This window comes from Heterodontus francisci, chromosome 43, assembly GCF_036365525.1.
Source record: "Heterodontus francisci isolate sHetFra1 chromosome 43, sHetFra1.hap1, whole genome shotgun sequence".
NCBI classification, from domain to species: Eukaryota; Metazoa; Chordata; class Chondrichthyes; order Heterodontiformes; family Heterodontidae; genus Heterodontus; species Heterodontus francisci.
Genome location: NC_090413.1, coordinates 23,825,669 through 23,852,955, shown reverse-complemented (window position 1 = coordinate 23,852,955; position 27,287 = coordinate 23,825,669). Strand labels below are relative to the sequence as shown.

The 27,287-nt window shown below is 44.7% G+C and overlaps 1 protein-coding gene across 1 annotated transcript in view; it reads right to left on the bottom strand.

Annotated features, from left to right (window-relative positions):
• LOC137355564 (microtubule-associated serine/threonine-protein kinase 1-like) overlaps positions 1 to 27,287 on the bottom strand; it is a 101,596-nt gene that overhangs the window by 49,995 nt on the left and 24,314 nt on the right. Inside the window, exons 2-7 of the mRNA XM_068020816.1 lie at positions 23,965 to 24,053; positions 17,656 to 17,731; positions 14,438 to 14,458; positions 11,917 to 11,995; positions 9,917 to 10,077; positions 7,350 to 7,425 (exon numbers count right to left, since the gene is read on the bottom strand). Of these exons, the coding sequence (XP_067876917.1) occupies positions 7,350 to 7,425; positions 9,917 to 10,077; positions 11,917 to 11,995; positions 14,438 to 14,458; positions 17,656 to 17,731; positions 23,965 to 24,053 (502 nt within the window). The remainder of the gene's footprint in view (positions 1 to 7,349; positions 7,426 to 9,916; positions 10,078 to 11,916; positions 11,996 to 14,437; positions 14,459 to 17,655; positions 17,732 to 23,964; positions 24,054 to 27,287) is intronic.

Sequence of the window (27,287 nt, the reverse complement as noted above, 5' to 3'; positions counted from 1 at the left end):
AGAACTATACATTTGTGGCCCGGTGTCAAAGAGAGAGCGAGATGGGCACTCCTTCCTTGGCCAGCCCTTGATTAGGAATTGGTTTTGGGCTAGTTAAATCTTATTGATATACCATGCTTTTTCCTCATAACAGTGTTTCTGGTTTTCAGTGCTTGTATGGGTACAGACATTGGGAACAGGACTAGGCCATTCAGTCCCACGAGTCTGTTCCGCCATTCAATCAGATTGTGACTGATCTGTACCTCAACTCCATTTGCCCACTTTAAATTCATACCCATTCTGGGTAGAGCGCCCACTGTAATAAATTCATGAATTTCAGTTTTAGTGACATTGTAAATGTTAACTATCACCTGTATCCCACAATCTCTATGCATGGTGCCTCTGAAACAGAACGCAGATCAGTGCTGTTCTGGTACTGTGGGATGAGCTGGTGGCGGGGTGCAGCAGGAGATTTACCAAGAGTCCCTCTCGCTCCCTTTGGGATGCGTTTGTCCGTCACTTTACCCGCTGAGGACACTGTGAATATGTGGCATCTGCCAGCCACTGAACAGAGAAACTGTGGGGTTCACGGGTGGGATGGCCAATCCACCACCGCCAGCTTTGTACCTGTCACCACTCTCAACCCCTCCGCCCTCCCCTGCCCCCACCATGCCAACCAAGCCTGGTCAAACCACACTTGTTAATGCCAAGATGGAGTGCCTACATTACTAAAAAAAAGAAACTTTGTTAATCTTTCTATCAATAGTTCAACATTCCTCATACACTCCTCCTTCGACCCAAGGGAGTCCCGAGGTCCGTGACCTGTGGCTCCGAAGCCACACACGGCTCTTTAACATCTCATTAGCGGTTCCCAACCTTTTGCAGTTGGGTTGCATTAACATGAAAAACGCCTAAAAAATTAAGAACGTAAGAGTCGTGTTTTTAATATAGGGATAGAACGCTAATCGTTATGCTGCACTTTACGGTTTCAAATTATTATTTTAATGAGAAACATCATTGTGCTCTAAATAAACTTGTTTGACTGATATAGCTGCACCATGGTAATAGATAATGCCTTTGATTCATGGAACAGGTTTTATGGTTGCGACCATAATTGTTTCTAATATAGCTGAGACGATAAATTGTTCTAAATGTGCTATTAGCAGCTTTGTTTTAATCACAAGAATCAATAGCTGCAAACATTGTCCTAATTCTACGCATCTTAAGTTAAAATTTGTTTTAAGGATGACTTTACTGACAAAATTATTGTTTAAAAAATCTTCAAAAAACACGACAATTCAGAGTTAGGCCTATTCTAATTTCAATTTTTTTTCTATTGAGGGCGAAAAGGGGCCATGAGATTTCCCTGGCATATAAAATAAAGGAGAATCCTAAAAGATTCTATAAGTATATTAAGAGTAAAAGGGTAGCTAGGGAGAGAGCAAGTTCCCTTAAGGATCAGTGTGGTAATCTATGTGTGGAGCCACGGGAAATGGCGAGGTCTTAAATGAATACTTCTCGTCTGTATTTACCGTGGAGAAGGTCATGGAAGCTAGCGAGTTCAAGGGAGGGTACAGCGATATCCTGGAGCATATCAACATTACAAAGGAGGAGGTGTTGGAGGTTTTGAAGCGCATTAAGGTGGATAAATCCACAGGGCCTGACCAGGTGTATCCTAGGATGCCATGGGAAGCAAGGGAGGAGATTGCTGGGGCCCTGGCAGAGACTTTTGTATCATCATTAGCCACGGGTGAGGTACCGGAAGACTGGAGGATAGCTAATGTTGTGCCTTTATTTAAGAACGGCAGGAGGGATAAGCCAGGGAACTACAGGCTGGTGAGCCTTACATCAGTGGTGGGAAAGTTATTGGAAGGGATTCTGAGAGACAGGATTTATATGCATTTGGAAAGGCAAGGTCTGATTAGGGATAGTCAGCATGGCTTTGTGCGTGGGAAATCATGTCTCATGAATTTGATTTGAGTTTTTTGAGGAGGCGACCAACAGGATTGACGAGGGCAGGGCGATGGACGTTGTCTACATGGACTTTAGCAAGGCCTTTGACAAGGTCCCGCATGGTGGGCTGGTCCAGAAGGTTCGAACACATGGGATCAAGGGTCAGCTAGCAAATTGCATACAAAATAGCCTTGGTGATAGGAGGCAGAGGGTGGTAGTGGAGGGTTGTTTTTCAGATTGCAGGCCAGTGACCAGTGGTGTGCCGCAGGGATCGGTGCTGGGCCCTCTGTTGTTTGTCATACATATTAATGACTTGGATGTGAATGTCGGGGGCATGATTAGTAAGCTTGCAGATGACACCAAAATTGGTGATATAGTGGACAGTGAAGAAGGTTGTCTAAGGTTACAACAAGATATAGATAAACTGGGAAAGTGGGCAAGGGATTGGCAAATGGAATTGAACGCAGACAAGTGCAAAGTGATGCATTTTGGGAAGTTCAACCAGGGTAGGACATATACAGTGAATGACAGGGCCCTGGGGAGTGTTGTTGAGCAGAGAGACCTTGGGGTGCAAGTACATAGTTCCCTGAAAGTAGCAACACAGGTAGACAGGGTGGTGAACAAAGAACAAACAAAGAACAAAGAACAGTACAGCACAGGAACAGGCCATTCGGCCCTCCAAGCCTGCGCCGATCTTGATGCCTGCCGAAACTAACATCTTCTGCACTTTCGGGGCCCATATCCCTCTATTCCCTTCCTATTCATATATTTGTCAAGATGTCTCTTAAACGTCACTATCGTATCTGCTTCCACCACCTCCCCTGGCAGCAAGTTCCAGGCACTCACCACCCTCTGTGTAAACAACTTGCCTCGCACATCCCCTCTAAACTTTGCCCCTCGCACCTTAAACCTATGTCCCCTAGTAACTGACTCTTCCACCCTGGGAAAAAGCTTCTGACTATCCACTCTGTCCATGCCGCTCATAACTTTGTAAACCTCTATCATGTCGCCCCCTCCACCTCCGTCGTTCCAGTGAAAACAATCCGCGTTTTTCCAACCTCTCCTCATAGCTAATGCCCTCCAGACCAGGCAACATCCTGGTAAACCTCCTCTGTACCCTCTCCAAAGCCTCCACGTCCTTCTGGTAGTGTGGCGACCAGAATTGCACGCAATAGTCTCAGTGTGGCCTAACTAAGGTTCTGTACAGCTGCAACATGACTTGCCAATTTTTATACTCTATGCCCCGACCGATGAAGGCAAGCATGCCGTATGCCTTCTTGACTACCTTATCCACCTGCGTTGCCACTTTCAGTGACCTGTGGACCTGTACGCCCAGATCTCTTTGCCTGTCAATACTCCTAAGGGTTCTGCCATTTACTGTATACCTCCCACCTGCATTAGACCTTCCAAAATGCATTACCTCACATTTGTCCGGATTAAACTCCATCTGCCATTTCTCCGCCCAAGTCTCCAACCGATCTATAATCCTGCTGTATCCTCTGACAATCTGACAGTGGCGCAGTGGTTAGCACCGCAGCCTCACAGCTCCAGCAACCCGGGTTCGATCCTGGGTACTGCCTGTGTGGAGTTTGCAAGTTCTCCCTGTGTCTGTGTGGGTTTCCTCCGGGTGCTCCGGTTTCCTCCCACATGCCAAAGACTTGCAGGTTGATAGTTAAATTGGCCATTATAAATTGTCCCTAGTATAGGTAGGTGGTAGGGAAATATAGGGACAGGTGGGGATGTAGTAGGGATGTAGGATTAGTAGAAAATGGGTGGTTGATGGTCGGCACAGACTTGGTGGGCCGAAGGGCCTGTTTCAGTGCTGTATCTCTAAAAAAAAAAATATCCTGCTATATCCTCTGACAATCCTCATCATTATCCGCAACTCCACCAACCTTTGTGTCGTCCGCAAACTTACTAATCAGACCAGCTACATTTTCCTCCAAATCATTTATATATAATACAAACAGCAATGGTCCCAGCACTGATCCCTGCGGAACACCACTAGTCACATCCCTCCATTCAGAAAAACACCCATCCACTGTAACCCTCTGTCTTCTGTGACTGAGCCAGTTCTGTATCCATCTTGCCAGCTCACCTCTGATCCCGTGTGACTTCACCTTTTGCACCTGTCTGCCATGTAGGACCTTGTCAAAGGCTTTACTAAAGTCCATATAGACAACATCCACCGCCCTTCCCTCATCAATCATCTTCGTCACTTCCTCAAAAAACTCAATCAAATTAGTAAGACACGACCTCCCCTTCACAAAACCATGCTGTCTCTCGCTAATAAGTTTGTTTGTTTCCAAATGGGAGTAAATCCTGTCCCGAAGAATCCTCTCTAATAGTTTCCCTACCACTGACGTAAGGCTCACCGGCCTATAATTTCCTGGATTATCCTTACCACCCTTCTTAAACAAAGGAACAACATTGGCTATTCTCCAGTCCTCTGGGACCTCACCTGTAGCCAATGAGGATGCAAAGATTTCTGTCAAGAAATCTGCTTGCCTTCATCAGCCGAGGCATTGAGTACAAGAATTGGGACGTCATTTTACAGTTAGGGCGTCTCAGTGGTTAGCACCACAGCTCCAGTGACCTGGGTTCGGTTCTGGGTACTGCCTGTGCTGAGTTTGCAAGTTCTCCCTGTGACCTGCGTAGGTTTCCTCCGGGTGCTCTGGTTTCCTTTTGCGGGTTGATAGGTAAATTGGCCATTGTAAATTGCCCCTAGTATAGGTAGGTGACAGGAGAATTGAGGGAAGGTGGGGATGTGAGAGGGAAATGGGATTAATGTAGGATTAGTATAAATGGGTGGTTGATGGTCAGCACAGACTCGGTGGGCTGAAGGGCCTGTTTCAGTGCTGTATCTCTCTATGATTCTTCTTGTATATAACGTTGATTAGGCCGCATTTGGAGTACTGTGTGCAGTTCTGGTCGCCGCACTACAGGAAAGATGTGATTAAGCTAGAGAGGGTGCAGAAAAGATTCACAAGGATATTGACTGGTTGGAGGGCTTGAGTTATAAAGAGAAATTGGATAGGCTGGGTCTGTTTTCCCTGGAACGAAGGAGGCTGAGAGGGGACATGATAGAGCTATATAAAATTATGAGAGGCAAAGATAGGGTAGATAGCCAGAGTCTGTTTCCCATGGTAGGGGTGACTAAAACTAGAGGGCATAGATTTAAAGTGAGAGGGAGGAGAATTAAAGGGGATCAAAGGGGTAAATTTTTCACACAAAGAATAGTGAGTATCTGGAATGAGCTGCCTGAGGAGGTGGTGGAGGCAGGAACAGTAGCAACATTTATGAGGCATCTGGACAGGTACTTGAATGAGCAAGGCATAGAGGGATATGGAATTAATGCAGGTAGGTGGGATTAGTATAGATTGGCATTATGGTCGGCATGGACGTGGTGGGCCGAAGGGCCTGTTTCTATGCTGTACGACTCTATGACGATGACTCTAAATTCAACACATGCATTTTATCTATTATGCATTCTACCAGAAACACTTGGCAATTTGCCAAGTATTTGGTTTAGAAATGCCAAACTTTTGTTTTGCAGCTCTCAATAGTTTTTATTTCAAGCAATTTTTTTTTTAAAAAAGGCTCTTCAGATAAAAAGACCCTTGTGACTAGCCAATCCAATCACAAGACACAGTCTCAGAATAAGGGGTCGGCCATTTAGGACTGAGATGATGAGGAGTTTCTTCACTCAGAGGGTGGTGAATCTTTAGAATTCTCTGCCCCAGAGGGATGTGGAGGCTCAGTCATTGAGTATGTTCAAGACTGAGATCAATAGATTTCTACATATTAAAAACATCAAGGGTTACAGGGATAGTTCAGGAAAATGGTGTTGAAGTAGAAGATCAGCCATGATCTCATTGAATGGCCTACTCCTGCTCCTATTTCTTATGTACTAATATAACGAGCACAGGAAGACATGCAAGAGCAGGACAGAGTGACATGTCTATCCAGAATTTGCCTTCCTTCGCCCAGGGAGCAGTATCTCACCACTCTGCAGAAACTCTCTGATTGGCCAAAGTTGGCAGTCCAACACTCAAGGATTTGCTCGAGAGAAGTTGTTCCCTTGAGCCTTTATACAGTATGTCATGTTGTATTATTTATGTAGCTTCATCAAAGGTCTTGATATTAACACCGGCCCCACCCCCCCACACCCCCCCCTCACTAAGGGTGTGAGCGAGTCGAGGCGGGGGGTAGGGTGGCGGTCGGGTAAAAATGTTAAACAGGGAACAGGAGGTGGGTTTCCTGACATGTATTATTAATACATTTAAATCAGACTCACACAGTGCAATTGGGGACCTGATTTAAATGTAACCATTGCCGTCTGGGTTTCCCAGGGCTCGGGAACCCCAACAGTAATAGGGAGACGGGAGCTGCCAGCTCCACCACGTAAGTGCATTTTACAGCATTCCTTGTAAGCCAGGAGGAGTAGGAGGGCTCTGCCCCGCCCCCCCACCCCTCAAGCCTTCGGCTTCCTCTTCTGCCGATCACAGCCTCTCTCTGCCCCCATTCCATCCCAGCCCCATCACCTATCAGCACACTCTCCCCTTATCAAGATTAAAGTGTTTCACAATGTTGAAGTACAATAATAAGATGCACCAAACCTCTCTCGCTATCTGGCTGCAAGCAGCAACTGCAGTGAGATTGAAAATAAATACAGCCTTTAATAGCAAGTAATACAAGTCTTTTTTTTTGTCAAAAATTGATGTTTATCAATTGAGGCAGGTATCAAGTTCCTTCAGTCATGTGTACAAGCGAAGGCTCAGAGTCTGGCAGAGAGAGAATTATAGAATTCGCACCAATAATTTCAGATTACAATATAGTCAGTTCCCATGAATAGCCTCAGCAGTTGCCAAGAAAATGAACATGATTACATTGGTGGATTTGCCATCTCACTAGTTCACCTCAGGGCAGATATTGGATATTGGATATATTCACATGAATAACTGCAAGGCATCAAATGCCATCATAAACTATAAGAGTGAAACTCGAGAACTTTGCAATCAGAATCTCAGTCGTGCAATCAGATTGCATGGAGTTTCATTAAATATTGGATATTGTTTCATAGGAGCATTTATTTGTAAGCAAATTTTCCTTAAATTGCATTTTTTCTTGTTATGAATTTTGCGCTCATCCCAGTAAGCGTTGGGTAATGGGATAATTCATACGGGGACCCATTGATGCATTAAGCCCTCCAAGGTCAGGTATGGCATGGTTAGAAGCAGAGTAAAAATTGCTGTAATCTGCCCCAATCACACACTAATGTGACATTTTTCCCTAATGCAGCCTGGAGGTCCCTATTCCACCTCCACCTTCGCCTTTGGCTCATAGCAAAGCCCCTGTTCCATGATTGAGACTCTTATTAACACAATGGATAAATGGGACCCAATCTCAGTCCTTACCTTTGGAAATCTTTCTTTGTAGACATGGTTCATCATCACTATTTCGTTGTCATAGCAGGAAGGAGAGCGGCCGGGGCTGCAACGGGTCAAATACCACAAGTTAGTCTCGGTCCAGCAAACCGATGGATAAGAGCTACTTTTGGCACTGACTTCAGATGGGTCTCCTTTCACCCTCTGCATGTGCTACATCTTACTGCCCCGAGCGAATAAATGGCAAAAGACAGTTTGCACTGGTTGGCTTTTCAGTAACTAGTGGGTAGTCGGACTCAGAGTTATCACTAGATCAAAGGGTGGGGGACACTAATTCAGACTGAGAGTTAGTAGAGCATAGATCGTTATCATGAGTGGCTGTTGAGCCAGAGTCTAGAACATTAATACAAGGAATCAGCCTCCGTATAAAAGAAAAAGCTCCCAATGACTATCCTAAATTGGTTGTTTACCACCTCAACCCTCTTGCACTGTTGGCCCAAAGTATCTGAAAATATTGTCCCAAGTTGACTGTCCCCATTATGGGAGCACAGGAATATCATCATCACTGCAGCCTTATCCTAACGAAACTAACTTCCATGCTCTTTCTCACTGTCACACCAGTCTTGAGTGTGGCTCAGTTAGTAGCATTCTCACCCCTTGAGTCAGAGGGTCATGGGGTTCAAGTCCCACTCAACAGACTTAAACACAAAGTCTCTTCTTTTCTTAAAAGAAGAACAGGGCGTTCTCCTGGTCAATATCTTTCAACCAACATCGGGTGAAAAAAATAGATTATGTGGTCATTATCACAATGTTGTTTGTTGGACCTTGCTGTGTGTAAATTAAATTGCTGCATTTCCAACAAGTGACTACACTTCAGAAAAGTACTTCATTGGTTGTGAAAGGTGCAATATAAATGCAATTCTTTATAAGGTACCTGACCTGGACCTCTACAGTGGGCCAAGCAAGTCCAGCACCTTTCTTTCAGGGGTTTAACCTTGTACAACAGAGCTTCTTGAGTCACCAATGTCACCATGACATTCTTCCTGCTTCACATTACAGATTTACATTTGTTATTTTCCAGAACGAGAATTAATTGTGCAATCTGTTAATTAGCAGACAACACCACAGCAGTGAGCAGTACAGTTGCCTGCCCACAGTGCTGAAATATTCATTCACACTGAGGGAGGAAGACTCAGTTGGCTTGTGTGCAGCTGCGAGCTGCTCGGAAAATGGATGCATTCCATTACCAAGTATATCTTGGAGGAAGCTAGGCTGACAGTGACTGAAGCACATGTAAAACTCAAACAAAGCAAAGGAGCATGGAAAATCGAGTTCAGGCAGCAAAGCCCTCCATTCACTCTGTCACACAACAGTGAAGATTAAATCCTATCTGTATGTTACAACAATCGCGCCTATGAGACCCGGGTTGAAATTCTGCCCAGACGAAGGGGATGAAATAGATCAATTTTCCTGTTCCTACATAGGTGCATATTGGATCTCCCAGTGCCCGGTGGACACAGGAAAATTGGGCTGTGGAGGATTGCATGTCCCAGATGGAGCCTGTCCAACTCTCCATCTATTTAAATTAGTGAATGGGAAGTCAACCAGGTTCCCTTAGGGGTGTGTAGACCTCCCTGTCCAGTGTTACTCTAATCACTGCACCTTGGAAATGCAATATACATAGGCGTAAAAACAGGAAAATATAATCCATTTTTCTGTCCCTTCTGTCGGCTATGAGGATCCTAAGTTGCATCGATCGCAACAAAGTTCCTAGTACAAAAGTGGCCATCATTAAGGCTAAATTGACAATTTTGCTCAGAGAGACCCGTAACATTTGATGTGGGAAATGGAATTAATAGGAAGTTATAGCAGGTCTCACACTTTGGAGGTTCGGGGAGAGTAGGGAAAGCTCATGATACCCCTAAACGGGAATGCTCGATCCTGAGTGAATAATGTGTACTTCCCAACACCACTATCTCCGATCCAAATGCCGACAAAAATTAACGGAAGATGAACGTAATTACAGAAAAAAACACAGTAGCAGATTCTTACATGGAGGGGTAATTTTGATTTTGCATGATATTGGATCAACCATTCCTTGAGCTGGCACTCCAGTGCTGTACTGATGGAGTGCTGCACTGTCTGAGGTGCCATCTTCTGGATGAGACACTACACAGGTGGACGCAACAGATCCTGCGGCACTATTTCGAGGAAGAGCAGCAGAGCTTTCCTCGGTGTCCTTGGCCAATATTTATCCTTCGACTTGGTTGTTATCAATTGCTGTTTGTGTGAGTTTGCTGTGTGCAAAATTGATGTCGCATTTCCTACATTACAACAGTGTCTACACTTCTAAAAAATTCTTCATTGGCTCTAAAGCACTTTGGGACCTCCTCAGGTCATGAAAGTCACTATATCAATGCAAGTCTTTCTTTTTATATAAAATTTCCAAATTTCACATCTACTGGTCAATGAGGAAGGTTTAAGGGGCGACTGATCCGATGTTGCTCGATTTGCACTTATGGTCAAAATGACGCAACCTGCCGACCCCCCCAACCACTGGAGATTCCAAGATGGTGGAACTGAGCGCAAGTACTGACCTGAGGCTCCGAGAGCGTGGACGCACTGCTGGTGAGCGCCGCCCCCCGTCATCATCAGTGATGCTCTCGGTGCTGCCAAAGTGTTTGGACAGGAAATGCAGTTCATCCACCGTAGGTTGGAAGGGCAACTGGTGAAGCTTCTCCTGTGACGAACATGAGGACTGCAAGGTTTCAAAGTAAACAACAAAACACAGGTATGAGAAAAGACAAGGCATGCTCCAGAAATTAGCAACACTTCACTCATTGTCTAACCGTTGTGTATAAGCCTGAATGTTGACACTGAGATTCATGATTCTTTGTTCTCCCCATCCAAGATAGGAACATGGGAACAGGATGAGGCCATTCAGCCCCTCGAGCCTGTTCTGCCATTCAAATAGATCATTGTTTATCGGTACCCCAATTCCAACAACATGCCTTACCCAACCACAATCTATCAAGCTTAGTCCTACCAGCTCCAACTGACCATAATCTCTTCAGGAGTGGAGGAGATTCCATCTTTCTATTACTCTTTGTGTGAAGGAGTGTTTCCTGATTTCCCTCCTGAATAGGCTGGTTCTTTTAACCTTTTCATTCCCCTCATTCTTGATTCCCCCACCACTTTCTCCATATCTACCCTATCGGAGCCTTTTAACATTTTAAACACCTCAATCAGACCGCCCATCAATCAATTAAACTCGACAGAATACAAGCCAAGTTTATGCAACATGTCCTCATAATTTAACCCTCTGAATCCCGGTATCATTCAGAGTATTAAGTGGTGAGAAACTAGGAGTGAAGAGGTTTAGAAATCCCAAGTACACGAATCATCTAAAACAGGTGCCAAAAGCTTTCAAAAAGGCTAATGGAGTGATGGCCTTCATCTCGAGGGGGTTGGAATACAAGGGGCAGGGAATTATGATTTAATTCTGTAGAGCTTTGGTTAGATCGTATCTGGAATGCTACATTCAGTTTTGGACACTTTACTTCAGTCAGGATACACTGGCCTTGGAGGAAGTGCAGTGCACATTTACCAGGAAGATATCGGGTTAGGCCACTCAAAGTTAATTATTGTTAAATAAATGGAAAGAGGTTGTCAGTTTCAGCTAGAAATCAGAAGATCCCCATATTAAGTAACTGGTTTTTCTCTTCTCTTTCTAAGGCTGCCTTGTATCTGAAGTGGAACATCTGCAATATAATGTCTATCATATACTGACCCATCGTTGAATACAATTAAGGCTGGGATAGACAGATTTTTGGTATCTCAGGGAATCAAGGGATATGGTGAGTAGGCAGGAAAGTGGAGTTGAAGCCTACGATCAGCCATGTTTGTATTGAATGGCAGAGCAGGCTCAATGGGCCATATCGTCTACTCCTGCTCCTATTTCTTGTGTTCTTGCATTCCTGTGACATACCATTTTAATGTAATATATACACACTGCAGATGTCACATTGCAGAAATCTCAAACTCCTGCTGGGAAACAAGAAGTGCCATAGAGCCTGTGCTATGCCAGCAGTCATAAGCTCACCCCTCCCTATCTCTGTAATCACCTGCAGCCGTACAACCATCCAAGATCTCTGCGCTCCTCCAATTCTGGCCTCTTGAGCATCCCCAATTTTCATCGCTCCACTATTGGCCCCCATGGCGGCCATGCCTCCAGTTGCCTAGGCCCTAAGCTCTGGAATTCACTTCCTAAAACTCTCAACCTCTCTCTCCTCCTTTAAGACACTCCTTAAGACCTACCTCTTTGACCAAGCTTTTGGTCACCTGTCCTAACATCTCCTTCTGTAGCTCTCAGTGTCAAATATTTTTTGGTAATACTCCTGTGAAGAGCCTTGGGATGTTTACTACATTAAAGGCGCTATGTCAATGCAAGGTATTGCTGTTGTTATTGAGTGAAAGCCCTATATTATAGGGACTCGCCACAGAGAACACCAGAGCAATGGCAGCTACCACCGCTGGCTCTTAATGAATGTTCCTTTTTTGAAGGTTCAAAGGTTAAAGTGAAAGAGATACCACATACAGACACAGTGGAGCTGGGAGTGTTGGTCCCATATCCCGAGGATGGCAGTGAGGCGAGGGACCATCGACGTCCATCTGCCCTGGAAACAAAATAGGAGGCATTTTAAACAACAGCACGCATGGTCCCTTTTAGTCTTAAAGCATCCTTTAACCCTTTTAGCTGCTAAACTGTATTGATAGCTATTCGATTACCTGCTGCCAGTCTGGCCAAATATGTATTTTTACAGAGATCAATAAACTTAAAAGTATAAGATTCGTTAATCCCAATTTAACAGGACTTTCGGGAAATGGCGTTAATCTGTTTCATTCTGAACTCCTGTTGGTTATAGTGCTGAGATAGTGCAGTATCCTCCTTGCACAATCAAACTGAAGTAGATGGCGAGGGGAGAGTAAATTTTTAATCTTCTGTTTAGCACAAGAAAGAACTTCAATCCCAAAATGTTTCTTTGAAGCTTTGGGAACATTTTTTAAAATTAATTTGTGGGATGTGGGCATCTCTGGCTAGGCCAGCATTTATTGCCCATCCCTAAGTGCCCTTGAACTGAGTGGCTTGCTAGGCCATTTCAGAGGGCAGTTAAGAGTCAATCACATTGCAGTGGGTCTGGAGTCACAAGTAGGCCAGACCAGGTAAGGACAGCAGATTTCCTTCCCTAAAGGACATTAGTGAACCAGATGGGTTTTTACAACAATTGATAATTATTTCATGGCAATCATTAGACTAACTTTTTTTTTTAAATTCCAGACTTACTAATTGAATTCAAATTTCACCATCTGCCGTGATGGGATTCAAGCCCATGTCCCCAGAGCATTAGTCTGGGCTCTGGATTACTAGTCCAGTGACATTACCACTACGCCACTGCCGTTAAGAGGGCAACGGGTGGAGTCCGCGCGCCTGAGGACGGTGTGAGGCCGGTAGCGGCCCCTGGCTCGATGGGATCGAATCTTCTCGGAGTCGGGTTGCTTGTGAATGCAGCCCAAAGTGGGTGGCAAACTCCATCTAACATCTCGTGAGAACCTCCGCGTTGGAATGAAAACTAAAATGATACAAGCAGATTTCAGGCTTCCAGTTTATTCTGGGATTCGACCACGGAAAAGTGTATTCTCCCTTTAAATAATAGTCCATTCGCCCTTTCATTATTTCTTTTCGTCGTATGACTTCAAATTGAAGAATTTTCACATATTAATGCACTAAATTGTGCTAATTTATTCTACTAATTTCACGAGAGACGCAGGGAGTCACAACCTCTCTAAATGAGAAAACGAAATTAAATCAATGTTTTGCTTCTCACTCCTTGTCAGAAAGGGACTGAATTTCAGCATTTAAAAGGGCACTGTCTCAAAAACACACACAATCAGTATCATGTGGTAAGGATTCCTCTGGTCACTGTCTGCATACACCTTCAGAGTGCTGGTGAAAGTTTTGCTTGTTTGTCATTTGTGACAGAACAGAAAATCTTTTTGGAATGTGATTTCCTTCAGAATAGATGCTCCTCACATTACAGAGTTGCTGCACACAGTAGAATAGAGGAATTCTTGCCTCCGTGTGAGTCGGGGTCCTAAATCCCCAAACATCGGGAAAAATAGCAAATCAGCAACACAATCCAGTCACTGTAAAAACATAGCAGAGAATCCAACAAAGGTCTGATTCCCGACACCCCCAGTGTCTGGAAATAGCTCGATTTGAGGAGGGAAATGTCATCGATTTGCTTTCTTTTTGGGCACCTAAAGTACCTGTCCCTTCCCCTAAAGAAATCAATGGAGTTCCACTTGACAGCTGTTGTCATTTGTGGAGCATCACAGCTAAGCTTGATCCTGTTCACCTGCCTGCTATCCTTACACATGCACTTCAAGTATCAGCCATATCTCCGTGGGTAACAGTCTCTCGCCGATGAGTCAGAAGATTGTGGTTTTAAGTCCCACTCCAGAGACTTGAGCACAAATTCTCGGCTGACACTCCCAGTGCAGTACTGAGGGAGTGCTGCACTGTTGAAGGTGCCGTCTTTCAGATGAGGCATTAAATTGAGACCCCATCTGCCCTCTCAGGTAGATGTAAACCAAACCATGGCACTACTTTGAAGAATTTCCCCCTAGCGTCCTGGCCAATATTTACCCCTCATCACTAAAAACAGATTCTCCGGACATTATTTCATTGCTGTTTGTGGGAACTTGTGTGTAACTTGGCTGCCATGGTTCAATCGTTACATTAGTGACTAACACTTCAAAAGTGCTTCATTGGCTAGAAAGCACTTTCTGATGTCCTGAGGCAAATTTTTATTTATTTGCGCCACAGTGTTGGTTTGAGCTGGTTTAGTTGCTGATTCGTTAATCTTAAAAGCACAATACATCGAATGTTAACATGCAGCACACACACACAAGGAAAAAACTGAAGGGAAGGCTTGTCACATGACACCAACTGAGAGAACCAATTGACCATATGGGCCATGAGACGGCCATCTTGAGCCAGTACACAGAGCTGAGCATAGCATCAGACCTAACACAGCCACAACACAGACTGGAGTTACCTGTCAGTGCGATGACCATGGCTGCAAGGAAAGAAACAGGTTAAAGCAACAACAGGTTGAGAAACTAGACTGGAAAAGGCACTGAGTAAAACGCTGCTGACCCCACAAAGCACGCTTCCAGCTGGACACAGGCTAGCTTTCTGAAGCTAATCAACACACATTTCACTACGTAAGTATCTGGGGTTGGAATGGAACCATCAGAATACAAATTATAACAGTGCTTGACAGTTTTGATCTTCTCCTGAAGGTACTAATCTCAACAACTGGGGCCCTGCATTGTGCCTCAGTGCCCTTGTACAGAAGGGAAGGGGAGCAGGTGTGGGGTAGGGAAGTTAGGGGAATCAGCCAGTATGCAGCTGTTTCATTAAAATCCAGACCCTTGCTCAATAGCACATAGTTAAGATTTGAATGTGATGCTTCTGTAGTTGAATAGTCTTTACTCAAAATCTATAATCACACATCTAGAATTACCCACTGGCGTAAGATACTAGAGCTGTTGTCTTTACAATCATACTGCATGAGGACCAACACCCTCACAGAGTGTGACTGCATATTGGTTCATGAAGGGTTAGCAAAATACACTTCTCACTAAACACCACCACCTTCTAAGCCAGATGTTCAATTAAAACAGTTACAATTGGCTGATATTCCCAGAGCAGTACTGAGGGTGTGCTGCACAATTAGAGGTGCCGTCTTTTGGATAAGACGTTAAACCAAGGCCCCGCTTGACCTGTCAGGTAAAAGATCCCATGGAACTATTTCGAAGAAGAGCAGTAGAGTTCTCCCCGAGGTTCTGAGCCAATATTTATCCTTCAACAACATCTAAAAACAGATGAACTGGTCATTTGTCACATTGCTATTTGTGGGAGCTTGCTGGGCACAGAATGGCTACCGCATTTCCTACATTACAACAGTGACTTCACTTGAAAAAGTACTTTGTTGGCTGTAAAGCATGTTGGGATGCCTTGAGGTCATGAAAGGCGCTATATAAATGCAAGTCTTTCTTGTCAAGCATTTGAGTTTTCTACACCAAATATAGCTCAATGTTTATTGCCTGCAGTTCTGCCTCACTTGTACTGTACTCATTTATATTACTTACACACAAACACGCATTTCAATCATCCATTTGCACTTACTCCCCCCCATCACACACCCACACCCACCCACCCACCCACCCACACCCACAAGGTACAACCTGTTTGCAAGTACAGATTATAACCACCTTTCCACTGATAAGGATCAATCTGTTAACTGTTGGGCTTTGGAAGTTTAATTAGCTCCTTGAGACCAAATGTCCTACATTCTCAAGTTCCCCAAATACCCACAAACATAACTCGATGTTCCATATTTTATTAATTCTGTCATGTTGGAGCTCTGCGAAAAGATGGCTGGTCATTAAGCCCTCTTGAGTACCACAGAATAACATCAGTAGCAATGTGCAGTGTGCAATTTGCACTCACGCTAACCTGTTCAGTAAAGGACGGACTTGACCCAGTTTCTTTCACTTCATTCCCTTGCCCAGACGGAACCAAGGGCACACAGATTATGCCATGGATATTACCATAGTCAAACAGAAATGCCATTCCACTGACTTGCAAGAGGTGCCAGTGGAAAAGTGGGAAACTCCATCATCCTGAGAACATCCCTTCCTATTTTCTGAAAATATTGCATCTGAAATATGATAACTTGAGCCACAAGTGGACTCAATCAAGACATGGGCGAGTGGGGCAATCCCGAGACAATCCTGGAACTAAAGGTTAGGTGTTCTGAGCCGCCTTCTCCCCTGGTTTTCCACAATCTTTTCCCTCCAGATTTCATTATATCCATTTTCTCATTTCGTCTTGCCTGGTTACTAGTACCCAGAACTCTGTCACTGGACCAGCCACTAATAATACGAGGCAGAGTAAGTATATATCATTCACAACTCCATGACTTCTCAGCCACTCAAACAAGATGCCCTGTCCCTCCTCATGGTCCAATAATACACTGAGCATTACACAAACTTTACAGCACAGAAACAGATCATTCGGCCCAATTGGTCCACGCTGGTGTTTGTGCTCCACTTGAGCTTCCTCCCACGCATCTTCCTCTCACCTTGTCAAAACAGTCTTCTATTCCTTTCTCCCTCAGGTATTTATCTAGCTTCTCCTTAAATGCACTTATGCTATTTGCCTCAACTACTCCTTGTGATGGCGAATTCCACATTCTCACCACTCTCTGGGTAAAGAGGTTTCTCTTGAATTTCTTATTGGATTTATGAGTGACTCTGTTATATTTATGACCTCTAGTTTTGGACTCCCCCTCAAGTGTAAACATTTGTAACACATACACTTAGATCCCTGCCCAATATTCATCTTGGACCAGTTCAGGCCACTTGACCTGCAAAACTGGATGTCGACTGCTCAAATTCGGGTTATCTAGCTAGGGCCCCTACATAATGCAGCGACAGGAGAATTTCTTTCCTTAATTCTGGGCTGTATTCAAACTCAGATGCCTGGAGTAAAATGACATTTATTTATTGTATCTCTGAGATGCTGAAAATAAAAATTCACAAACATTTCAGGGGATGACAGAAAGCCACATGTCACCATAGCTACCACTCAATCCAACTGGTTTGTCCCCCAAACTCAACTATCCCAATGCCTTCCTGGCCAGCCTCCCACCTTGTACCCTCCATAAACTTGAGGTCATCCAAAACTCTGCTCCTTGTATCCTAGTTCATACCAAATCCCATTCACCCATCATCCTACGCTCGCTGACCTACATTGGCACCCTATGCACAATGCCTCAATTTTAAAATTCTCATTCATGTGTTCAAATTCCTCTTAATGGCCTCATCCTTCTCCATCTCTCCATCTACCTCCAACCCTCCGAGATTTCTGCGTTCCTCCAACTGTGGCCTCTTGCACATCACTCCACCACTGGAGGTCATGCTTCCAGCTGTCTAGACCCTAAGCTCTGGAATTCCCTCTCTAAAACTCTCTGCCTCTTGACCTTCTTTAAGGCACTTCTTAAAACCTACCTCTTTGGTCAAGCTTTTGGTCATTTGTCCTAATATCTACCTATGTGGCTCAGTCAAATTTTGCTCCTGTGAAGCGTCTTGGGACATTTTGCTACGTTAAAGGTGCTATATAAATGCAAGTTGTTGTTGTCTCCCTGTCCCATAGCAAAGAGAAAAATATTCAACTTTCACCTTCTGGAGTAAAAACCAAACTTACCTTCGAGAGGTCACGAATGAAAAGTGCGCCGGGGCGTTGGGAGAGAAGTTCCGCGGACTGTCCAAGGGACTGCTGCCTGAAAAAATGAACAAAGCAAAGGAAAGGTCAACTGGAGCTTCCTCAGACCACAAGTTGTCAAAATGAATGTTTTATTACTCTACCGAAAGACTGCCTAAACGTCAGGGTAGAAATAGGGCTTCCATTTTTCAGACTTTAAACGTGCGCAATGCAATCAAATTTAGCGACGGGACAGCCCGCGTGCGAGTCGGGGTCACTGCTAAATTGGTTGCGTCAAATTTTGAAGCGTCCCCAGGTATCCACTTATCTAAATAGAGTGGAGGGTTTGAGGGGCTACCATGGCTGACAACAGTGAGGTACTGATAGGCAACCATCATTCGTATCGCCATATGCCAGCAAGAGTCGGTGCCTTTGGCAGGGACTGGAAGAATAGATCGCAACAATGGTAGTTAAACTTAGAGTCATGATAACTCACGGACACCGGGCTCTGCCCAGCACACGCTTTGCACTTCCTTACTCCTCTCCAAAACAGTTCGGTGAATTGACCGGACTCCTTGGCATACCAAAACTGGTGCGAATGAACGAACTTAAAATAAAAGCACAGAGCTCATGTCAAGGTCAACGTGCCAAGTGCAGGCGCCTGATTAGCAGCAGAGAGTGCCAGACACATGCAAGCATCAGAAGAGGATGAGTTTAATCAGCAGATTACACGCTTCCCATCCCAAACACTTTCTCCTGATTATGCTGCCTGCGATGAGGACTATATTAGCAGCGATGAATCACTCAGCAGCAACCAGCTGCCATGCTTGTAGAGAAGATTTAAAACAGATTTTTTTTAAAACTCTCTAATTGTGGGTGATAGTCATTTCCTTTATTTCCTGTAGCGCAGGTTTTGCGCAGGCAAATCTTTGGACACCATGGTTGCTTCTACGCAGGGGCTACAGGTTTATTCCCTAGTGGTTTAACGCTACACCTAACAGGCCAGCGGTCCCAGGTTCAGTCCCCAACTTCTCCACAGTCAAAATTCTCAGCAATCCCTGGGCTAGGGAGAGAGGGGAAGTGGGGACGGGCATGGTGGAAATCAGCCAGGGTTACCACTCTTGACCACAAAATCAGGACCCTCTCATGGAAATTAGGCCCTTGTGAACATGGAGCATGGACAAGATGAAGTTTGTTTGTGATACTTTCCAGAGCTGAATAACCTGATGATGCTCATGGTCCAGGTTTACACATGGAGAATGATCACAGACTTATTGAACCATTAACAGTGCAGATTGCTGCCTTCGGGAATGAAGCTGAAAAAGCTGGAGGAAATTTGCAGTTGACTCTTAAACAATTGCATCTCCTGCACAGTTTCCAGAATTGGGACTGATATACTACAACCAGAAGACACAGATTTAAGGTAATTAGGAAAAGAACAAGACACAAAATGAGGGGAAAGTTCTTTATGGAGCGAGTTGTTATGATCTGGTAGGGGAACAGATGTGATTCCAGGATGGTATGTTGCCTCCCTGGTGCAAGGGTCATGGATATCACTGAGGGCTACAGAGCATTCTGGAAGGTGAGGGTGCACAGCCAGATGTTGTGATCCAAAGCAGTACCAACGATACAGGAAGAAAAAGGTGCTGCAGGCTGAGTTTAGGGAGTTAGGAAAGAGATTAGCAAGCAGGATTTCAAAATGTAATAATCACCGGATTACTCCCAAGGCCACATGCTAGTGAGTATAGAAATAGGAAAATACACCAGATGAATGCACGGATGGGCAGATGGTGCAGGAGGGAGGGCTTCAGATTTCTGGGACATTGGGACTGGCTCTGGGGAAGGTGGGAACTGTACAAGCTGGATGGTGAACACCTGAACAGGACTGGGACGAATATCCTTGCAGGAAGGTTTGCTAGTGCTGTTGGGAATGGTTTAACTAGATTGGCAGGGGGATGGGAACCTGAGGGCAGTTTCAGACAGGACAAATTCAGGGCAGGGAACGGGAGGCAGAAAATTAGCGAGTGGCTCTGAAAGGCAGCGCACAGAAATTTGGCAGTATTAAAAAGTGTTTATTTAAATGCAAGGTGTATAGCAAATAAAGCCGATGAGCTGGGGGCACAGATAGACACGTGGAAACACGATATCATTGCTAAAACGGAAACCTGGCTTGAAGAGGGGCAAAAATGGCAGCTCAACATCCTTGGGTATAGAGTTTTCAGGCAGGATTGAGAGGGGGGTAAAAAAGGAGGGGGTGTAGCATTATTGGTTAAAGAATCAATTACAGCTGTGAGGACGGATGATATGCTAAATGAATATTCAAATGAGGCCATATGGGTCTAGATCAGAAATAAAAAAGGGGCAGCCACAGTACTAGGAGTGTACTCACAGTACTCACAGCCACAGTACTAGGACCCCCAAATAGTGAGAGGGAGATAGAAGAATATGTAGGCAAATTTCTGAGTGCAAAAACAATAGGGCAATAATAGTTGGGGATTTCAACGACGCTAATATTAACCGGGATACAAACAGTGTGAAGGGCACAGAGGGCACAAAATTCTTGAACTGCATTCAAGAGAACTTTTATAGCTGGCACATTACAAGCCCAGTGAGGGGGTGCAATTCTAGATTTATACTTCGGTAATGAAGCTGGACAAGTGGATAAAGTAGCAGTGGGTGACCATTTTGGAGCTAGTGACCATAATACAGTTAGTTTTAGCACAATCATGAAAAAGGATGAAGATAGAACAGGAGTAAAAGTTCTAAATTAGGGGAAAGCAAATTTTACAAAGCTGAGAGGTGATCTGGCGAAAGTGGACTAGATACAGCTACTTGACAGAAAATCAGTGGCAAACCAGTGGGAGGCATTCAAAAGCGAGATTCTATGGGCACAGTGTAGGCATGTCCCCACAAAGAAAAAGGGTGGTACTGCCAAATCTAGAGCCCCCTGGGTATCTAAAGCATGCAGGGCAAGATAAAGCAGAAAAAGAAAGTTTATGATAGTCACAAAAAACTTAATACTTTAGAAAGCCTAGGGGAGTATTGGAAGTGCAGGGGTGAAGTAAAAAAAAAGGAAATTTGGAAAGCAAAGAGAGGACATGAAAAGTTATTGGCAGGTAAAATCAAGGAAAATCCAAAGATATTTTATCAGTGCATTAAGAGCAAAAGGCTAATTAAGGAAAGGGTAGGGCCTATCAGAGATGTACAGGGGATCTTATGTGTGGATACAGAAGATATGGGCAGGGTTCTTAATGAGTTTTTTGCCTCTGTCTTCACAAAGGAGAGGGATGATGCAGACACTGTAGTAAAACAGGAGGAGCTCATCGGCTTTATTTGCTATACACCTTGCATTTAAATAAACACTTTTTAATACTGCCAAATTTCTGTGCGCTGCCTTTCAGAGTCACTCGCTAATTTTCTGCCTCCCATTCCCTGCCCTGAATTTGTCCTATCTGAAACTGCCCTCAGGTTCCCATCCCCCTGCCAATCTAGTTAAACCATTCCCAACAGCACCAGCAAACCTTCCTGCAAGGATATTCTTCCCAGTCCTGTGCGGCACAGTGGCGCAGTGGTTAGCACTGCAGCCTCACAGCTCCAGCGACCCGGGTTCAATTCTGGGTACTGCCTGTGTGGAGTTTGCAAGTTCTCCCTGTGTCTGTGTGGGTTTCCTCTGGGTGCTCCGGTTTCCTCCCACATGCTAAAGACTTGCAGGTTGATAGGTTAATTGGCCATTATAAATTGCCCCTAGTATTGGTAGGTGGTAGGGAAATATAGGTACAGATTGGGATGTGGTAGGAATATGGGATTAGTGTAGGATTAGTATAAATGGGTGGTTGATGGTCGGCACAGACTCGGTGGGCCGAAGGGCCTGTTTCAGTGCTGTATCTCTAAACTAAAATTAGAGACAATAAGCATAATGAGAGAGGAAGTACTAGAGGGTCTGACATCCTTGAAAATGGATAAAGCACCAGGGCACGAATTGTATTCCAGGTTGTTAAAGGAAGCCAGGGAGGAAATAGTGGATGCGCTGAGGATTATCTTCAAATCCTCACAAGATACAGGCAAGGTACCAGAGTATTGGAGGTCTGCGAACATTGTACCATTATTTAAAAAGGGTGCGAGGGATAGGCCAAATAATTATAGGCCAGTCAGTCTGACCTCGGTGGGCAAAATATTAGAATTAATTCTGAGAGATAGGATAAACTGCCACTTAGAAAAGCACAGAATAATCAGGAATAGTCAGCATGGATTTGTTAAGGGAAGGTTGTATTACTAACTTAATTGAATTGTTTGAGGAAGTAACAAGGAGGATTGATGAGGGTAGTGCAGTGGATGTGGTCTACATGGATTTTAGAAAGGCATTTGACAAGGTCCCACATGGCAGACTGGTCAGAAAAATAAAAGCCCATGGGATACAGGGGAATGTGGAAAGTTGGATCCAAAATTGGCTCAGGGACAGGAAACAAAGGGTAATGGTCAACAGATGTTTTTGCAAATGGAAAGCAGTTTCCAGCAGTGTTCCACAGGGCTCAGTGTTGGGTCCCCTGCTGTTTGTGGTATATTAATGATTTGGACTTAAATCTGGGAGGCATGATTGGGAAATTTGCAGATGACCACTAAAATTGGCCGTGTAGTTGAAAGTGAAGAGGATAGCTGCAGACTCCAGAATATCAATGGTTTGGTTGAGTGGGTGCAACATTGGCAAATGGAATTCAATCCAGTGAAGTGTGAGGTAATGCATTTGGGGAGGGCAAACAAAGCAAGGGATGATATTGAGAGGGGTAGAAGAAGTGAGAGATCTTGGAGTGCATGTCCACAGGTCTCCGAAGATGGCAGGACAGGTAGATAAAGTGGTGAAGAAGGCACATGGAATGCTTTCCTTTATGGGCCGAGGTATAGAATACAAAAGCAGGGATGTGATGCTGGAACTGTATAAAACGCTGGTTAGGCCACAGTTGGAGTATTGCATACAGTTCTAGTCACCACATTACAGGAAGGACATAGTTGCTCTGGAGAGAGTACAGAGGAGATTTACAAGAATGTTGCCAGGACTCGAAAGTTGCAGCTATGAGGAAAGATTAGATAGGCTAGGGTTGTTTTCCTTAGAATAGAGGAGGCTGAGGGGTGACTTAATTGAGGTGTACAAAATTATGAGAGGCCTCGATAGAGTAGATAGGAAGGATCCGTTTCCCCTAGCAGAGCGGTCAATTATCAGGGGACACAGATTTAAGGTGATTGGTGGAAGGATTAGAGGAGACATGAGAAAAAACTATTTCACCCAGAGGGTGTCTGGAATTCACTGCCAGGAACGGTGGTGGAGGCAGAAACCCTCAACTCATTTAAAAGGTACCTGGACCTGTACCTGAAGTGCTGTAACCTGCAAGGCTACGGACCAGGTGCTGGAATGTGGGATTTGATTGGGCAGCTGTTTTTTTCAGCCGGTGCAGACACGATGGGCTGAATGGCCTCTTTCTGTGCCGTAACCTTTCTATGGCTCTATCTGGAATGTGCTGCTGAATGGGCGGTGGAAGCGGATTCAATAATAACTTTCAAAAGGGAATTGGATAAATACTTGAAGAAGAGAAAATTATAGAGCTATGAGGAAAGAGCACAAGAAGTGGGACTCACTGGATATCTCTTTCGTAGAGTCAGCACATTCATGTTGAGCCAAATGGCCTCCTTCTGTGCAGTCGGACATGTATATAATAACCCAGCAGACCTCCTGAAACTGTAACAAACCCGCCGATGGGAGTACCGACAATGGGAACTGGGGTTGCCAACTCAGGTGGACATATTCCTGGAGGCGTTGTCACATGACCTGCTGCCTCCAAACACCTTGCCCCCTATCCTCATACCATTGGTCATCCAACATGCCCTTGAGGCGACACACCTTCCTCGACCAATCAGAAAGCAAATAAGAGTCTTCAGCAGTCCGTTTGTTGTTTCTTAACCGGCAGACAAACATCCCCTCTGTGCACCTGCCCCACCCCCCCGCCATGGCCTATATTTTTAATAACTAAATGAAAGTGTTCAAAGACAACTTAAAAAAAACATTTTTTTATTGCCCCTATGACTTTTCGCCTGGGTTTTTGCTCACAGCAGTGTCCTGGAGATTAATCTTTAATCTGTGGAGACTCCAAGGCAATCCTAACGAGAAGTAGGGCTACAGATAGCATCAGGACTTGCGATGGCTACAGTTGGAAATTTCTCACATCGCTCAGTGTCACTGTATTCCCACACCCCTTCCATGCCCCACCACCCACCCAGTCCATCTGTGCTGAAGGGTGAGCAGTGAGGACTCTGATGTCTTACCTAGGTGGCCCGGGAGCGGTGAATGAGGTCGTGGGAGAGTTGGTGATGTGCTCGTCAGAATCAAGCTTTTCCTGTTGCTGGTTCGACAACTGCGCAAAAGATAAAAACAAAGCAAGAAGATAACCGTCATTGCCAGGGTACATAGACAGGGGCACGCACACACTTGTAGACCAGATGACTAGGAACATTAGGAACAGGAATGGGCCATTCAGCCTCTTGGGCTTGCTCTGCCATTCAAGTAAGATCATGGTTGCACCTTAGTTCCATCTACATGCCTAAGCTCTTTATGCCTCATTGCCCTACCCAACAGAGTCTATTAATCTCTGTATCCCGCCCAGAAGTCCTACTGTTGTGACACAGTTGGTAGCACTCTCACCTTGGGGTCAGAAGTTTATGGGTTCAAGTCCCACTCCAGGAATTCAGTACAAAAAAAATCAAGGCGGACTCTCCAGTGCAGTACTGAGTGAATGCTGTGCTAATTTTTGGATGAGACATTATACCGAGACCCTGTCTGACCCCTCAGGTGGACATAAAAGATCCCATTGTACCATTTTGAAGAGCGGGGGAGTTTGCCCCGGTGTCCTGGCCAATATTTACCCCTCAATTAACGTCACTAAAACAGATAATCCGATCGTTATCACATTGTTGCTTTTGAGAGCTTGCTGTGCACAGATTGGTTGCTGTGTCTCCTACATTGCAACAGTTCAACATTTCAAAAGCATTCCATTAGCTGTAAAGCACTTTGGGATCTCCTGTTGTCATGAAAGAAGCTATATAAATGCAAGTCTTTTTTTCTTTGCATTTTACATTGCAGAAGTCCATTGCAAGAAACATGTGGGTGTCAGCTGGGTTGAGGCTCCTTGGGGCAGGGTAAATCTGGGGAGCTGGTCTCCTGTGCGAACACTGGGTCTCTGTCTCATACAAGGGTTCAGCACATCCAGAGACCTGACATGGTTCCCGATTTGCTGTCACATCACGCTCCCAAAATAGGGACAAAAGACCCAGTAATTACAAATGCTTCAGCGGCCAGACAAAGATGTCATCTTAATCATATATCACTAAACTATAAGCCTTTCTCCTAACTTCAGAGTGTAACATCTACCCTTAGTGTTGTTCAGCTAATTAGAATCTCAGTGAACAGCTCCAAGCACCTTAGCGAGACTGAAGACCATTCACCAGAACAAACAACCCTCCCCAGCACACAGCAAATAATAACCTCTGTCACTGTCTTTCTTCAAGAAGACAAATTAATATCTAGCGTATAATGATTATCACAGCATTGTGTCATGAACACCTTTGAGCTAGACTGGTTTATTAAAGAGAATTAACTCGGAAAGCAGCTCATTAAGTATCAGCTGCAACCCTCCGCCACCCTTAATGTCAATCACAAACCTACCAATCCTTTACTGCCTTTTGGAGGGAGTATATTTTTATTTGTCCCGTTGCATTTATTGGCCAATGGTAGCTGTTATCTCGAGAAGACTTCAGCTACACAAAACCCTGGTTAGACCACACCTGGAGTACTGTGAGCAGTTCTGCGTACCACACCATGTGCAAGATATATTGGAGGGAATGCAGCGTAGACTCCAGTGGACTCCAGTGGTTAAATTACGAGGAGAGATTAGACAAACTAGGGTTGTATTCCCCAGAATTTAGAAAGTTAAGGGGCGATTTGATCAATGTTTTCAGGATATTAAGGGGAACAGACTGGATAAATAGAGAGAAACTATTTCCGCTGGTCGGGGAGTCTAGGACTATGGGATATAGTCTAAAAATTAGAGCCAGATCTTTCAGGAGTGAAATTGGGAAACACTTCTACACACAAGGGGTAGAAGGAGTTTGGAACTCTCTTCTGCGAGATGCTAAATCAATTGTTAATTTTAAATCTGGGATTCATAGATTTTTTCATCCAAAGATATTAAGGGAAATGGGACAAAGGTGGGAATGTGGAGTTAGGTCACTGATCAGCCATGATCTTATTGAATGGCGGAAAAGACTTAAGTGGCTAAATGGCCTCCTCCTGTTCCTAAGTTCCGAAGGTAAATTTGGTGCTCATTACAGTGAAGTGTGTTGGCACTGAGGAACGGCCACTGCGCCCATCACAGGCACTCAAGGGGTAAGAATCTGTGGCTTGCAATCCCAGTATTGATCCTGGGTCGTGGTCGACATGACAATACAGGATCAGAGGGGGGAACTGGGCAACTCTCTGTTCAAGGGGTTGATCACCAGCCAAATCCCCATGGCTGCCTCTCACCACTTGTCTGTCCCACACTGCACGGAAAATGCTGGAGCCCACCAGTTAACTGGAGTGGGGAATGTGTACCCCACTTCCCACTGCCCCGACTCAAGTCCCCCGCGCCCCCCCCCCCCCCCACCAAGACCCCATTTTCTACCCATTTCGAACCCCTGTATAAAGAGGCCATTAATAAAATTTTTGTAGAAACAATTCAGTCCATTTTCTGGCCTTAGAAACGGTCTGGACCTCCCACTAGGGCTCACTTGTGCCGCCTCGTCTGGCAGCTGGGACGTCTCGCCTGGCAACTGACAAGCCTTAGCTGATTTGAAGTTCCAGCCTCCATTCTTATGCCAGGTCCGTTAATGGGCTGTTGGAGCCAGATCACACAGCCCCACCCACAGCTCTGGCCCTTACAGAGCCAAGCAGGAATTCCTATATCAGGTTTGGACCCTGGCCTGGATGGATCCTGACCATTTTCCAAGCCACTCCATTGGATTTCCGCCAACCAAGCAAATTGGGTCCCTCCCGCGGTGTCAGCATCAAGTACCCCCAAGCCAGATACAGGAAAACATTTCAGGCTAAACAACAGTTCAAACTTATTTACACAAGTACAAAACACTAGAAAGGTGCAGATGAAAAAGTCTCATTATCCCATTTGATCTCATTCCTCCAGAACATCAGCCCCACCACTTTCCCATTACAATATCTATTATGCTCCAGTACAAGTTGTTCTGTGAAGCAATTGCAATATTTTTTCTATGTTAAAGGCACTATATAAATGAAAGTTGCAGTTGTACCAGTGATAATTTACCAAGCATTAATTATATAGTGATACAGCACAGAAGGAGGCCACTCCACCCACTGTGCCTGTGCTAACCCTTTTGTAGATCTAAACTATTCCCACCCCCTTGCTCTATCGCCATACCCCTGCAATTTTATTTTCCCCTTCAAGACCTAGAATGTTCACTTAAAGATCCAGTTGCTCTTTCAGTTTAGTTGTAGCTCTTTCATAAGCAAAGTCACGGGAACACAAAAGGATAATTGTTCATGGAGTTACCTTGTGTGAACCAGTATTCTGAAATGAAAC